This window comes from Helianthus annuus, chromosome 6 (assembly GCF_002127325.2).
Source record: "Helianthus annuus cultivar XRQ/B chromosome 6, HanXRQr2.0-SUNRISE, whole genome shotgun sequence".
NCBI lineage: Eukaryota > Viridiplantae > Streptophyta > Magnoliopsida > Asterales > Asteraceae > Helianthus > Helianthus annuus.
In genome coordinates this window covers 29,897,727-29,915,488 of record NC_035438.2, presented here as the reverse complement: position 1 = coordinate 29,915,488, position 17,762 = coordinate 29,897,727, and the positions used below count along the sequence as shown (strand labels likewise).

The following is a 17,762-nucleotide window of genomic DNA, read 5'->3' as shown; positions in this document are numbered from 1 at the left end:
CCAGCTGTACATTCGACATCGAGTAAACCCCTGCTGTAAATTCTTACTCATCGATTGAAACTGCTCCTTCTTATGTTACCACGTCCATGCACGATATGCTTTTTGGATTCGGTGAAGACAACAACACCCCTATGGGGGGGCACTCGCTTGAACAAGTTACACTCTACGATCATTTCTCGATGGGCATTGGGCCATGCATATGGTGATATCACAAGTACCGTTCTTCGAACTTGATACGACCGATATGCATTCTCAGACGCGACTTTCCTCAAGTTTTTCCTGAAGATTTACCTGGACTACCGCCTCATCGCCAGGTCGAATTCCAAATCGAGCTAGCTCCTGGAGCAGCACCCATAGCTCGAGAACCTTATCGTTTAGCTCCATCAGAACTGGAAGAACTGTCCAAGCAACTACAAGAACTCTTGGAAAAGGGTTTCATTCGTCCTAGCTCTTCGCCCTGGGGAGCTCCAGTGTTATTTGTGAAAAAGAAGGACGGTACCTTCAGAATGTGCATTGACTATCGTGAACTCAACAAGGTAACTGTGAAGAATCGCTATCCTCTTCCGCGCATTGACGACTTGTTCGACCAATTACAAGGGTCGAGCTACTATTCGAAGATTGACCTGAGGTCAGGCCACCATCAACTGAGAGTCCGCGACGAGGACATCTCTAAGACAACATTCAGGACTCGCTATGGACATTACGAGTTCCTGGTTATGACTTTCGGATTGACAAACGCACCTGCGGTCTTCATGGACCTTATGAACAGAGTGTGCAAACCTTACCTGGATAAGTTCGTTATAGTTTTCATCGAGGACATCCTGATCTATTCTAAGAGTCGGGAGGAACACGAGCAGCATCTATGACTTATTTTGGAACTTCTTCGTACAGAGCAACTATATGCCAAGTTCTCAAAATGCGACTTCTGGCTTCGTGAAGTCCATTTTCTAGGCCACGTGGTAAACAAGGATGGGATTCATGTTGATCCATCCAAGGTAGACTCGATTAAGAACTGGCCTGCACCCCGTACACCAACGGAAATTCGCCAATTCTTGGATTTGGCAGGTTATTACAGAAGGTTCATCAAAGACTTTTCGAAGATTGCGCAACCTCTCACCTCACTAACGCAGAAGGGCGTTACTTATCGATGGGGTAATGCACAGGAAACAGCTTTTCAGCACTTAAAGGATAGGCTCTACAGCGCATCTCTCATTTCCAGAAGGCACAGACGATTTTGTGGTCTATTGTGACGCATCCATTCAGGGTCTTGGATGTGTGTTGATGCAACGTGACAAGGTCATAGCTTACGCATCACGCCAACTTAAAGTTCATGAACGAAACTATACTACACACGATTTAGAGCTGGGAGTTGTGGTTTTCGCGCTTAAGATATGGAGACATTACCTGTATGGTACCAAGTGCACCATCTACACCGATCACAGGAGTCTCGAGCATATCTTCAAGCAAAAGGAGTTGAACATGCGACAACGGCGATGGGTCGAGCTATTGAATGATTACAAATGCGATATCAAGTACCATCCAGGCAAAGCCAATGTTGTGGCCGACGCCCTCAGTCGAAAAGATACTGCACCTAGACGCGTGCGAGCGTTACAACTTACCATTCAGTCTAGTCTTCCCACACAGATACGAGATGTTCAGGTAGAAGCATTGAAACCAGAAAACGTCAGGGCTGAAGCCTTACGCGGCTCAAGGCAACAACTAGAACAAAAGGAAGACGACGCCTACTATGTAACAGGATGCATTTGGGTCCCACATGATGGAAACTTACGCGAGCTAGTGATGGATGAAACACATAAGTCTCGCTACTCAGTACATCCAGGTTCGGATAAGATGTACCACGATCTCAGAACTACATATTGGTGGCCTAGCATGAAGGACCACATAGCAACTTACGTCAGCAAATGTTTGACTTGTGCGAGAGTCAAATCAGAATATCAGAAACCATCAGGCCTACTCCAACAACCAGAGATACCACAGTGGAAATGGGAACGAATTTCCATGGATTTTGTTGCTGGCCTGCCTAGATCTCAATGTGGGAATGATACTATTTGGGTGATCGTGGATCGACTCACTAAGTCTGCACACTTCTTGGCTATCAAGGAAACAGACAAGTTCTCTACTTTAGCAGACATTTACTTAAAAGAAGTAGTTTCGAGGCACGGGGTGCCAACCTCCATTATTTCCGATCGTGATGCACGCTTTACTTCAGAGCTTTGGCAAGCGGTGCACAAATCTTTTGGCTCTCGATTAGACATGGGCACAGCTTATCACCCTCAGATGGATGGGCAGGCTGAGCGCACTATTCAAACGCTAGAAGACATGCTACGTGCATGTGTAATCGATTTCGACAACAGCTGGGAAAAACACCTTCCTTTCGTGGAATTTTCGTATAATAACACTTACCACACCGGCATTCAAGCCGCTCCATTTGAGGCATTGTTTGGGCGTAAATGCCAATCACCTCTTTGTTGGGCAGAGGTGGGTGATAGTCAGATCACGGGTCCAGAACTTATAGTAGACACAACGGAAAGAATCGCACAGATACGACAATGAATGGCGGCAGCTCATGACCGTCAGAAAAGCTACGCTGATAAGCGCAGGAAACCACTCGAGTTCCAGGTTGGGGATTGAGTGCTACTCAAAGTCTCACCTTGGAAAGGTGTAGTTCGTTTTTGCAAACGAGGCAAGCTCAATCCACGATATGTCGGATCGTTCGAAATCATCGAGAAAGAATAGACAAAGTGGCCTACAAACTGAACCTACCAGCAGAACTTGGTGGAGTTCACAACGTCTTTCACGTGTCGAATCTGAAGAAGTGTCTATCAGATGAGACCCTCATAGTTCCTCTCAAGGAACTCACTATCGACGAACAGTTGCGATTCATCGAGGAACCAGTTGAAATCACGGACCGGGATGTTAAGGTCCTCAAGCACACTAGAATACCTCTTGTTCGAGTTCGTTGGAACTCCCGTCGTTGCCCAGAGTTCACCTGGGAACGAGAAGACCAAATGAAACTCAAGTATCCCCAATTGTTCACGAACAATACAACCACTACTGAGGCTGAAGCTACTACGGAATTTCGGGACGAAATTCCAAACCAACGGGGGAAGGATGTGACACCCCAGGAAAAACAGGAAAACCATGCAACTTAACTAGCTTCCTCAGTGAGTACGTACCAAATTTCGGGACGAAATTTCTTTCAACTTGGGGATAATGTGACAACTCGTATTTCAAACCTCTTATTGTACTTTGATTATGAGATTATGTGAACTTGTTGATTAATTGAATGTTACATGTTATGTGACTTTGTGTAACGAACGTATGTATATGACAACATTACCATAACCCGGTCGCACAAGCCTAATCGGTTTACACAACTTGTACTCGAAACCCAAAAAGGGCAGCCCATGTATGGGTTTGGCCCACTCCTTTTATACGCATACAAACACCCATCATTGGGGTTTTGTTGTAATAACTCTCATTAAAATCAATAATTAGAATGATAATTAGTCAATAAGAAAACCCTAATTGAGACACCCAAGTAATTCTGCACTAACCCTAAAATTTTCAGAACAATCGGAATTAGGATCAGGGCCCCTAAAACACAAAGGGGGTAAACCCTAGTGATGATTATCACCAAATTTTCGTTGTACAGATTATAATTCGTTTTATAAATGAGTCAGCAAAGCTAGTCCCGAACCCAGCTAGCCTATATAATTAGACTGCATCCCTTACGGACCGTAAGGGGAAATGGCATACGGTCCGTAAGCGTGTCCCAAAAATCACTATAAATAGCAGACATTGGCACTTGCTTTCAGAAGTTGAAACGACGCACAAAGCTTCTGTGTACGTCAAATTAGAGGCAAAATATTACAATTAAACACACACTGATCACGAAGTGCTGCCGCAAAACAGGGTAATAACTCGATATCTATTACGATTCATTTTCCGACTGATCAATATATCCAATGGATGTTTAAGTGCCGCCCACATAGGGTTATACTTTGTCGTTCGTCGTTAAATCGATGGATGTTTAAGTATTGCACTTTGTCGTTCGTTGTGAGAATTTGATCTCGTGAGTTATCGTAAATGCTGTATTGATCACTAACCCGGTTTTGTGTGCATTATTATTTAAATTAGGTTAACAAGGCTAAACGATATTCTGTCCGTGTTAAATCTGCAATGTGAGTCATTCTCTTTTTATCAAATGTTTTACAATACTCCAAATTATTTTCAGAGTTATAATTACAGTGATTAAGTTTATGTAATCACCAAATTACAGCCAGTATGTGGGGTATTGTGCACATTACTACTGTTTTAATCACATCAGGTGGGCGAACCTAAAATTAAGTGATATACGTCATTCATTGGGGCAGCCAATGGTGATATGACCACAGTCACAGATCCGGTCGAGTGACAAATACTGTGGGTAGTTGGTAGATATCAGAAACATATGTAAAAACTCTTAATACTGTAAATTATAATAAACGAGTCATTTCAGTAAACTGAATGATTCACTCGGTATTTCCCGCTGACAAAACCTTTTTCAAACATGTTTCAGGTGATCTATTGTAATTCAGGAAAAGTGCTGGGGAGCATTTCAAGCTTAAGAAAGTGGCTCATTATAAAATAGAGAAATATGTTTTCTAAAAATAAAGATTTATCAGTAAAATCATGTTATTGTAAATCACCGGGATTTTATCCCGAATTGTGAAATAAAATAATCGGGAAAAGTTTTTGGCTTTACAACGATCCTGATGATAAACTTCCGCTGTTAAACTCAATTAAATAAATATCACGGGATTTCTGTCCCGCGGCTCCTGAAACGGGTCAAACCGGGTCGGGGGCCGTGACAGAAATGAGGTGGTATCAGAGCCACTGAGTTAAGCTAATTAAGTATTTAGAGATACTTAATTTTTCCTGATTACTATTATGTGATTATGTGTTCTATTAAACTGATTATTTGTTAGTTACAGTATGGGTAAGCAAAAGCTGCAAAATATCTATCTTAAATTAGATAGGTCAGTACGAAGAGGGAAGTTCATCCCAAAACAAATCTTCAAAACTCCCTACAATTCCTGAAGAAGGAATATTTGTGCGAAAAGCACAATATGAGAAACCGCTTTCTCCTAGAAAAAGGAGTATGATTATTAAGAAAAGTAAAGAGCAAATCCGAGAAAAGAGGATTAAAAGGGAAACCCAGGAATTAATCAATAAATCACCTTGGGAAGACAAGCTAGATGAGAAATGGGCAAATTTATATATGTTAGCCACAGTAGCAGAACATGCAGATCTTTAAAAAACCCTAAGTCTAGTAATAGCACTTCCCAGTAAATAAATAAATAAATCCGAGTGTGTTCTTTCCTGTTATTTTGTACAAATAGTGTGCAATAAAACTCCAATGTTTATTTGTTAAACTTTGTTCCAAAGTTTTAACTTAGTATTTTTGTGCATTTTGCATATATGCTACACAGCATGAATGAGATATCTGAAGCCTTTCAGAACCTCGATCTTTACCCGGTGAATGTAGAAGTTTCCAAAGATTTCACTGGATACTTTGCTGATGTGGAACAACCTGTAGAATTCAATGCTCCACCTTTGACAAAGCCAAAACGAAAGAAAAGAAAGAATTATGTATGCGGTAGTCGTATCCGTAGGAAAAAGCCAGCCACAAAACTTCCTAAAATAAACAACCCTTTAGAAAAAGGAAAAGAAATTGTAATCAAAGAAAGTACTAAACAGCAAGAGATGGAAACTGAAGTCAAGAAAGACTCTAGGCAAATGGAAAAACAGTTTGAGGAATATTCTAAAGATATAGAAATGGAAGTAGGACAAGGTTCTAGACCAACTCAGATAGAAATTGGAGAAAGCTCCAACCAAAACCAGGGAATAACTTTTCAAGAGGAAATAGATTTTCTATTGGCAAGTTGTGAGACTATTCAGCCTGTCAATACTAATGTTTTTACTTATCCTATTGAAAATCCACTCCCTATGAATCTTGAACCAGCGATCCCAGAACCAATAGTCCACTCTCAACCTGTAGGAATGGACGAATGGTGGACGAACGATTGGCAATTTCAAAATATTGTCAACGACCCTTATTCCTTTCTTCCACAATTCGATCCAGAACCCCTACCTAATCCACCAATGAGTAACGAAAATATGGCTGAACTTCGCCATTATGGTGAAGAATTGATGGATGCATGAAATAGAATCAGGGAGATAGGGGGACAAATTGCCTGGAAGTATGATGAAAGGGAACTTCGTTTTTAAGACGACAAGTGGCGAGAGATAGGAGGGTGGTAAAACCATAGTTGTGTAATAGTAAAAGTAAATAGTAAAATCAATCTGTAACATAACTACGAATAAAACTTTGTAAGATATTGTGTGTAGTGATGCATACTATAACAGATATAAAATGGAATCGAGAAATTGATAGTTTTGACTATACGTGTATTGTAAATTGTCTGATTGTTTGTGTATAATTTCTATTTATCAGATACTAATAAAAGACTGTATATATAATCAGATGGCAAATATTGGTAATGAACCAGTAAATGAGGTTAATCAGTCGGAGCAACATCCAGGGGATCAATATATGACTAGACAAGATATTGAAAATATTGTTGCTCAAGGGATAGCCAATGCTATTCCAGCATTCGTTGCTGCTGTAAAAAGTCCAATCGAACCGCAACATATCGTTCCTAGTAAACGTACTTCTAAAGATAACTTCAGTAACAGTATAAATGGGGGCAATAATCATGTTAATCATGATAATGAATCCCAGCACACGCCGCTCCCTAAGAAACTGAAAGCTGCAACACCTGGTTGCACTTTCAAAGAATTCCTTGCTTGTAAACCCACTGAATTTGCAGGCAATGAAGGGGCAACTGCATCACTGCGTTGGTTAGAGAAAACCGAAGCAGTAATTGCAATAACTAAGTGTGCTAAAGATGATCAGGTCATCTACGCATCAAATCTATTTAAAGAAGGAGCACTCGAATGGTGGAACACTGTGTTACAAGCTAAAGGAAGAAATAGGGCTTATGCTATGACTTGGGAAGAATTTAAGAATCTTGTAGAAAGAAAATTCTGTCCTGAGTATGAAAAGGAACAAATGGCAAATAAGTTCCTAAATCATCGGATGATAGGTGTGGATTGTCGTAGTTATACTTCGGCATTCTTTGAATATGCTAGAGTGGTACCAACACTGGCTTCGCCAAAACCGGTACTCATTTCTCGCTATATTTGGGGATTAATTAGCGAAATTCGCAATATCGTTAAGGCTGCGAGACCTCGCACTATTGAGATGCTGTAGAATTAGCTAACACTCTGACTGATGAATTGATACGCACAAGAGATGAAGACAGGAAGAAGGAACTAGCTCAGAAAATTACCCAAGGATTTAGGGTGGGTAATAGCAGTTTCAAGAAAAGAGGAGCAGGGCAATCTTCAACTTTGCCATTCTGCAAAATTTGCAAAAAGAAACATTTTGGAAAATGTAATAAAATTTGCAATTTTTGCAAAACGATAGGACATCGTGAAGAAAACTGCAGAAAGAAATCCATAATTTGTTACAATTGTGGAGAAGCCGGACATTTCAAAACAGAATGTCCTAAGTTAGTCAAACCAGTAAACAACAAAACCAAGGCGACCGAAGGAGCTACTAAGAAGAATGCCAGAGCATTCCAGCTAACCACTCAAGAAGCAGAGCTCATCCCGGATGTGATAGCCGGTACGTTTTTAGTTCACGACGTTTATGCAAAAGTATTGTTTGACTCTGGTGCAAACCAAAGTTTTATAAATACTTCATTCTGCCAAGCTCTTAAGTTACCCTTAACTACCATTAGGCAGATTTTTACAGTCGAAACCGCAGATGGGAATTCAGTAAAAATCAATCAGGTTTTGCAAAAAGTAGAAATAGAACTTTCAGGTCATAAATTTGATGCAAACCTATTACCTATGAAATTAGCTGAATTTGATGTTGTGTTAGGAATGGATTGGTTAATAGCCAACCATGCTCAAATCATTTGTGATAAAAACTCTATAGAAATTCAATCACCTACTGGAGAAGTAATCATGATTACAGGAGATAAACCTCGAAAGCCACTGAAGTTCATATCAGTAATGAAAGTTGCTAATTATGAACGAAACAAGGAATAGTATATATGATTTCAGTAATCATTAGTACTAAAGGTAAAGAACTTAAGGAAATTCCTGTAGTCTCAGAATACCCAGATATATTCCCGGAAGATTTACCTGGGTTACCACCAGATAGGGAGGTAGAATTTAGGATTCATCTAATTCCAGGAACTACACCGATAGCCAAAGCACCCTATCGATTAGCTCCTACCGAAATGCTAGAATTGAAGAAGCAATTAGATGAATTACTAAGCAAAGGATTTATACAACCTAGTTCATCCCCTTAGGGTGCACCAGTGTTGTTTGTGAAAAAGAAAGATGGATCAATGAAAATGTGTATCGATTATAGAGAGCTAAATAAGGTTACAATTAAGAATCGATACCCATTACCTAGGATTGATGATCTTTTCGATCAATTACAAGGCGCTAGGTACTTTTCTAAAATAGACTTGCGCTCCGGATATCATCAATTAAAGGTTCAAGAAGAAGACATACCTAAAACTGCTTTTAGAACTAGGTATGGACACTATGAGTTTACAGTTATGCCTTTGGGTTAACTAATGCACCTGCAACATTCATGGACATGATGAACAGAATCTGTAAACCATATTTGGATAAATTTGTAATTGTTTTCATAGACGATGTACTTATTTATTCAAAAAGTCAGGACGAACATTGTCAACACTTGCATGCACTCTTAACTTTGTTATGAAAAGGAAAATTGTATGCCAAATTTTCGAAGTGTGAATTTTGGCTACAAGAAGTGCAATTCTTAGGACACATGGTGAATCATAAAGGTATTCACGTAGATCCTGCTAAGATAGAAGCAATTACCAATTGGAAGGTTCCACAAACCGCAATGGAAATTAGAAGTTTTATAGGTTTAGCCGGATATTATAGACGGTTTATTAAGGATTTTTCCAAGATAGCTGTACCATTAACTAAGCTAACCTGTAAAGCCATTAAGTTTGAATGGGGACCTAAACAAGAAGAAGCCTTTAGAATCTTGAAGCAAAAATTAACCAATGCTCCAATCTTAGCCTTACCAGAAGGAACAGAAGATTTTGAAGTATATTGTGATGCTTCAAAATTAGGATTTGGATGTGTGTTAATGCAACGCAAAAAGGTAATTGCGTATGCTTCCAGACAATTGAAGAAGCACGAGGAAAACTATACGACTCATGACTTAGAATTAGGAGCTATAGTTTTTGCCCTTAAGATATGGAGACATTATCTGTATGGAAGTAAGTTTACTGTTTATACAGATCATAAAAGTTTAAGGTATATATTTGGGCAAAAAGAGTTAAATATGAGGCAAAGAAGATGGATGGAAATCCTGAGTGATTACGAATGTGATATTCAATATCACGAAGGAAAGGCAAACGTAGTCGCAGATGCCTTAAGTCGTAAGGATCATGAGAAGCAAAGGCGAGTCTGTGCTCTTAGAATAAATCTACAAGTAGATTTAATGGAACAATTAAAGGATGATGGTGAAGGAATAAAAGGTTACCTAAAAGAATTAGGACAAGGAAATGATGGAATTTGGAAATTCCACAAAAGCAGAATTTGGGTACCTGAACAGGGAAATTTAAGATCAAAGATTTTAGAGGAAGCTCATAAATCTAGGTATACTGTACATCCAGGAAACAATAAGATGTACCAAGATTTAAGAAAGAATTTCTGGTGGATAGGAATGAAAAAGGATATAGCCGAATACGTATCTAAGTGTCTAACTTGTTCACAAGTTAAAGCCGAACACCAGAAACCTTCAGGACTACTACAACAGTTAGAAATGCCTGTATGGAAATGGGAACTCATAACAATGGACTTTGTTACTAAGTTACCCAAAACCAGAAAAGGTAATGATGCTATTTGGGTAATTGTGGATCGATTAACCAAATCTGCTCATTTTCTACCTATGAAAGAAACCTTTAGCATGGAAAGGTTAGCCAAGTTGTATGTGGATGAAGTAGTATCCTTACATGGAGTCCCACTCTCCATTGTATCGGATAGAGATAGTCGTTTCACTTCCCGTTTCTGGACAAGCTTCCAAGAAGCAATGGGAACCCGACTCAATCTAAGCACTGCATATCATCCACAAACAGACGGACAAAGTGAAAGGACGATCCAAACTCTAGAAGACATGCTCCGAGCATGTGTAATTGACTTTGGTGGTAATTGGGATAACCATTTACCATTAATCGAATTCTCCTATAACAATAGTTATCACTCAAGCATCGAGGCCGCTCCATTCGAAGCACTGTATGGACGCAAGTGCAGAACTCCCGTATGTTGGGCAGAAATAGGAGAAAGTCAATTATCAGGTCCAGAAATCGTACAAGAAACCACAGACAAGATAACTCAAATCAAGGAAAGATTGAAGACAGCCAGAGATCGTCAGAAAAGCTATGCAGACAATCGCCACAAGCCACTAGAATTCCAGATAGGAGACAAAGTACTATTGAAAGTTTCTCCTTGGAAAGGAGTAGTACGATTCGGTAAGAAAGGAAAACTGAGTCCAAGATATGTTGGACCATTCCCAGTGATCCAACGAATAGGACCAGTAGCTTATCGCTTACAACTACCAGAAGAACTAGCTGGAGTACATGATGTATTTCATGTATCCAATCTCAAGAAATGTCTATCAGACGAATCCCTGGTAGTACCTCTTCAAGATGTGGAGGTAAATGAAAAGCTGAAATTCATAGAGAAACCCTTACAAATAGAAGACCGGAAGGTCAAGTTTCTCAAACACAAGTGACTAGTACTGGTAAAAGTCAAATGGAATTCAAAGAGGGGACCAGAATATACTTGGGAACTGGAGACAGAAATGAAGCGGAAATACCCTCATCTATTTTCAGTGAATCTCGAGGACGAGATTTTCTTAAGGTGGGGAGGATGTAATAACTCTCATTAAAATCAATAATTAGAATGATAATTAGTCAATAAGAAAACCCTAATTGAGACACCCAAGTAATTCTGCACTAACCCTAAAATTTTCAGAACAATCGGAATTAGGATCAGGGCCCCTAAAACACAAAGGGGGTAAACCCTAGTGATGATTATCACCAAATTTTCATTGTACAGATTATAATTCGTTTTATAAATGAGTCAGCAAGGCTAGTCCCGAACCCAGCTAGCCTATAGAATTAGACTGCATCCCTTACGGACCGTAAGGGGAAATGGCATACGGTCCGTAAGCGTGTCCCAAAAATCACTATAAATAGCAGACATTGGCACTTGCTTTCAGAAGTTGAAACGACGCACAAAGCTTCTGTGTACGTCAAATTAGAGGCAAAATATTACAATTAAACACACACTGATCACGAAGTGCTGCCGCAAAACAGGGTAATAACTCGATCGCTATTACGATTCATTTTCCGACTGATCAATATATCCAATGGATGTTTAAGTGCCGCCCACATAGGGTTATACTTTGTCGTTCGTCGTTAAATCGATGGATGTTTAAGTATTGCACTTTGTCGTTCGTTGTGAGAATTTGATCTCGTGAGTTATCGTAAATGCTGTATTGATCACTAACCCGGTTTTATGTGCATTATTATTTAAATTAGGTTAACAAGGCTAAACCATATTCTGTCCGTGTTAAATCTGCAATGTGAGTCATTCTCTTTTTATCAAATGTTTTACAATACTCCAAATTATTTTCAGAGTTATAATTACAGTGATTAAGTTTATGTAATCACCAAATTACAGCCAGTATGTGGAGTATTGTGCACATTACTACTGTTTTAATCACATTAGGTGGGCGAACATAAAATTAAGTGATATACGTCATTCATTGGGGCAGCCAATGGTGATATGACCACAGTCACAGATCCGGTCGAGTGACAAATACTGTGGGTAGTTGGTAGATATCAGAAACATATGTAAAAACTCTTAATACTGTAAATTATAATAAACGAGTCATTTCAGTAAACTGAATGATTCACTCAGTATTTCCCGCTGATAAAACCTTTTTCAAACATGTTTCAGGTGATCTATTGTAATTCAGGAAAAGTGCTGGGGAGCATTTCAAGCTTAAGAAAGTGGCTCATTATAAAATAGAGAAATATGTTTTCTAAAAATAAAGATTTATCAGTAAAATCATGTTATTGTAAATTACCGGGATTTTATCCCGAATTGTGAAATAAAATAATCGGGAAAAGTTTTTAGCTTTACAACGATCCTGATGATAAACTTCCGCTGTTAAACTCAATTAAATAAATATCACGGGATTTCTGTCCCGCGACTCCTGAAACGGGTCAAACCGGGTCGGGGGCCGTGACATTTGTTTATCATATCTTGCAAAGCACAACACACATAAAACCCTACTCTCTCTTTCCCTCCTCTCAAAGTCGACGGCAACACCCATCCCATCTCCCTCGAAGCTTTTGATTCGGATCATCCTCATTCTATCTTAAATCAGTTAGTGTTTCATGATTGTTAAATGATGTTATGATTTCATGATTTGATATGATAGTTAGGGTTGCATGTATGATGAACAATGAGGTTTATGTGATGATGTTTATGTGAATCAGATGCTATAATATTGATCTAAGAACCGAATGAATGCATGTAATCGGCTGTGTGTTTGTGTGCTCGGATTAAAGCCATGATCGAGTATGATGTGTTGTATGATTTTAATCCTATGATCTAATAGCTAATGTGTAGGTCGTTGTTATGTTTTGAATATGATTCGAGTTCATATGAATTGGTGATGATTGCTTGGTTTGATCGAGTATTTGTTAAGTTTGAAACAATTAGAATTGATTGTGACAAATAAAGAATGTAACTGATTTCCTTAAATTTAGAGATTTCCATAACTGATCACACAATAGCAATCGCACAAGGGTTCTGATCGCACAAGAGCTCAGTCGCACAAGCTAGAATATGATAGGGTACAACTGATAATACACTATGTACTGTTAGTCGTGCATGATCGCATAAGACTTGTGGATCGCACAAGGCAGTGTTGATCGCACAAGGCTTGGGCCACACACATATGTTGAACCTTGATACGCTGTTGGGCCGCACAGCCCAAACCACAATCGCACAACCCAACTGGATCGCACAAGTCGCCCGGATCGCACAAGTCACCCGGATCGCACAAGATCATTGTTGTCATTATTTGTGCCGAGTATGCTGTGGACTTCTTAATTGTTGGGCCGGGTTTATATTGGATCGCACAACATGTTGGGCCGGGTAGTGTTTGGGTTTCAACTACCCACTCGCACAAGATGTTATTGGGCCTACATTGTTATCTCAGCCCAATACATCCTGATCGCACAAGTCGGATATGTTATGTAATTAACTGTTAACGTGTTTGCCATGATCAATACGTGTTCAAAACCTGTTAGCTTATGTGTAAACTTATGTGCACTACTTGAACTAAAACCTGACTTCTTCGGTAACCATGTTAGGACGTGGTTGACCACATATAGCTCAAGTTACCTTTTCGTGTATCTGCCGAGCAAACCAAGGTGAGTTCACACTCTTCCAAGGCATGGGATTCCCCGGTGGGTAGGGAATGGGATTGAACAATTACTCGTACTTTCACTATTACTAGACTATTTACCATCGTCCTCGGATAGCGAAGGGCACTTACGTAAAACCTACGTAAACTTGTACTTACCACTGTCCTCAGGTTGCGAAGGGCACTTACGTAAAACCTACGTAAACTCATACATACTACTGTCCTTGGGTTGTGAAGGGCACATACGTAAAACCTACGTAAATCTCACACGTACCACTGTCCTCGGGTTGAGAAGGGCACTTATGTAAAACCTACGTAAACCTCGTACGTACTCCTGCTCTCGGGTTGAGAAGAACACTTATGGTTACAACTAGTCTAGTACATACAACATGGGAAGCCCCCACTGACTGAACATACTATTGGCCTAGTAGACTCAGCTTGATTATGAAACGAACTTACGATACCTGAACGAATACATTAACTGATTAATCAACTGTGAACTCGCTCAACTTTGTTGTTGACTCTCTGATTGCATGCCTTGCAGGACGTTAGGTGCTCATGGAGCTTGCACTGGAGGCGCGATCATTGTGGGAACATGGACTGTTGAGTTCCATGTTAAACTTTTACACTTTATGAACTTATTACTTATGTTTGGGATTTCACAATTATGCTTCCGCTAAACACTTGACTATGATTTGTTTTGAACACTTTTTATATTGATAGGTTGAATTTTACTTACTTATAATGTTCAATATGATTGGTGGCTTGATCCTGGTCATGTCACGCCTCCAAGCGGTGGTACTCCGCGTGTGGATTTTGGGGGTGTGACAGATTGGTATCAGATCCATTGGTTATAGTGAACTTGGTTTTAATAAGGGGAAAAAGTTTTTGTTATAACCAGACTATAACCTGTACAGTGCTCAACGATCCACAATGACGCTTCGCTCCACGTGCAAGACTCAATACTTTAGGTAATGTGATTTAAGTTGATATTGCCTACCTACTAGGGGTTCTTTTGCATGATGTGTGGTCTATGGTATAATTATTAGAACAGTAGCATGTTGCCTGTTATCCCTACTGCGCCCCATGTGGCACACAAACGTTTAACTACTTGAAAAGAGGTGGTCAAATCCCTTTCTAATTGCTCGTCACCCTGCTACGACTGCTTATGCATTCTATCTATTTGTATGCTTATCTCGACATGACGTCGCCACTTGACCTTCCGTACATCCGGCTTGTACGCCAACAACCACGTAGACCAAGACCGACTCGAATGAACTTGGGATTGGGAGAACTACACCCACGCATCCCTGTTGACGAACCTCATCATCTCCACTGGTTGTCTATACCAGAAACGAAGCAGCCACAATTACCCGCGTTCGTCGTTTTTGCATCTAGCAACCCTACTGTAAGACCCTAACTCGTATTTAACAAAAATCGCAGCGGAAATTCGTGCCATAAAATTTCTTTCATTACAACGTCTTGACTTACTTGATAGTCTGTTTAAAAATAACTCTTTTACTAAACAAAAGCAAACTTCCTATTTGCTAAGGTACACAATCGATCATTCTCGTACAATCTACCTTGTGACTCGGTCTTCTATCTCTATTCCTTGTGATAATCGCCCGTACTCTCGTACAACCTGCACTCACCATATACATTTATAACATTAGCACACGTTATACATATAAACAAGATTCATACATGTACACTTTCCATTCAACTTTCTCTCTAATTATAAGCATATCATTCGCATATCCATTCCCTGGTGAGCCTTCAATAATGTACCTGCATTAATCTTCGTTTTCCAGGCACACGATTAATATCATTAACACTCAACGTATCCAAAATCATACTTACATATACACGTGCATACATCCATACCTCTCTACATACATGCATACACTCATACGTATCTTCATATATCCTTAAATACACTTCTACATACGTACCTACATTCGTACGTTTCTACATACATGCCTGCACTCATACGTATCTTCATACATACATAAATGCACATCAGCATACGTACCTACGTTCCTACGTCTCTACATACCTGCATACGATCACACATACTTCCATACATACATAAATACACATCTGCATACGTACATACATTCCTACGCCTTCACATATATACATACTATCATACGTATCTTCATATGTACATAAATACACTTCTACATACGTACCTACATTCGTACGTTTCTACATACACGCCTGCACTCATACGTATCTTCATACATACATAAATGCACATCTGCATACGTACCTACGTTCCTACGTCTCTACATGCCTGCATACGATCACACATACTTCCATACATACATAAATACACATCTGCATACGTACATACATTCCTACGCCTTCACATATATACATACTATCATACGTATCTTCATATGTACATAAATACACTTCTACATACGTACCTACATTCGTACGTTTCTACAAACATGCCTGCACTCATACGTATCTTCATACATACATAAATGCACATCTGCATACGTACCTACGTTCCTACGTCTCTACATACCTGCATATACTCATACATATCTTCCATATATACATAAATACACATCTACATACACGTATAAGATCTTGCATACCTCTTACATACTCATACGTTAACTACATGGGACTTAGACTTTGATTTATAGCCCATAAACATCTAAGGATCGATCAAAATCATGTTTAGAAAGCCCACCGTAGTCCACGGATAACAAACCGAAGCCTATGATACATAAATCAACTTAAATAACAAATTTCAGGTTTTTGGACTTGCGGAGGGCGTCGGCGACGGCCCTAGGGCCCGTCGGCGACGGTCTGTGGTTTTTCGCGTAGCCAAAAACCCCGTAGACAGGTAATTAGGGCGTCGGAGAAAAACTGGTTTTCTAGAGCCCGTCGGTGACGGCCCTAACCCCATCGGCGACGCCCTCTAGAAAATGCCTTTTTCTGCAGATTCGTTTCGTCGTCCGTACGCACTAAAACGCGCATAACTTTTGAACCGTTTACCCGTTTAACCTCCCGTTTCTTCCTACATGATCGTAATTTGGTCCTCTATCGTGTGGACCTAAAATCCCACACCCGGATTAAGAAAAACCTTTACTTACGCTTACGGCTTAATAATCATTTTTGACGTAATTGACCCATTCATATATTTGACAACATAACTTGTTGGTTTAACCTTAACTTTACATGAACTTAATAATTCCAAGGTCATCTACTATAAAAGAGTCATTCCCGGATACCTTACACCTTTTTCCATCCATTTTGCTCAAAAGCTTATTTTGACCCGTTAAGGTGTTTGCGCATTAAATGGTCTATGGTTTACAAAACCATACTCCCCACTTTTATACTTGACCAAAACCATTACACTAATCGAATAGCTTTCTTATAAACTACTTTTAAGATTGTTCGCGCAATATACCCATCAAGGGCGTTTTAATCAACTTTATTCCCATTATTTACAACGAAAGTCTTCAACACATACTTGACATCAAACATCATGTTTAATTAAATAAAGCATTATATTACATAAACAAACTAAGAAGTGACTACAGAAATCACTTACCTCGAGTGCCCGTTTCGTACCTGCTTCCTCCTATCCTTTCCGTTAGCCTTCCTTGTTTTCCCCATCTTGACATGATCCTATACTTTCATGTCATCATGGTTGCCACTTCGTTAGTATAAACTCACATATGGACATAGCATGTACTTAATGATTTCTCTAACATGACACTCGTGATAAAGCCTTGTTATGCTATTCATGCACAGTTGACTTTTAGAAAGTCAACTGTCTATCTTATGAATTATCAATCTAATCCATATATTCGCATCATTATAGTCGATTATACTACGGACATCAAATACATTCCCTACTCACATAGTAAAACACCATGCGACCACAAGATCATATATGCACACCACATAAACAATTCCTTCCATACTAGTCATCTCATAATTTCATGACTAAAAACATCATTCAAGATTAACTAATTTACACTATCCTTGAACCCGACATTAACCTTACTAGAAATCCACATACCATACAAAGACACCACTTTCACCCCTTGATCCCTACCACCAAATCAACTAAACGCATAGGGTGTACCGTATCTTCAAG

The 17,762-nt window shown here is 39.5% G+C and overlaps 1 protein-coding gene across 1 annotated transcript in view; it reads right to left on the bottom strand.

Annotated features, from left to right (window-relative positions):
- Nucleotides 1–17,275, bottom strand: part of LOC110896057 — a 40,373-nt gene extending 23,098 nt beyond the window's left edge. The window contains exons 1-3 of the mRNA XM_035974087.1: nucleotides 17,211–17,275; nucleotides 15,425–15,524; nucleotides 15,220–15,278 (exon numbers count right to left, since the gene is read on the bottom strand). Of these exons, the coding sequence (XP_035829980.1) occupies nucleotides 15,220–15,278; nucleotides 15,425–15,524; nucleotides 17,211–17,275 (224 nt within the window). The remainder of the gene's footprint in view (nucleotides 1–15,219; nucleotides 15,279–15,424; nucleotides 15,525–17,210) is intronic.
- Between the last annotated feature and the right edge of the window lie 487 nt (nucleotides 17,276–17,762).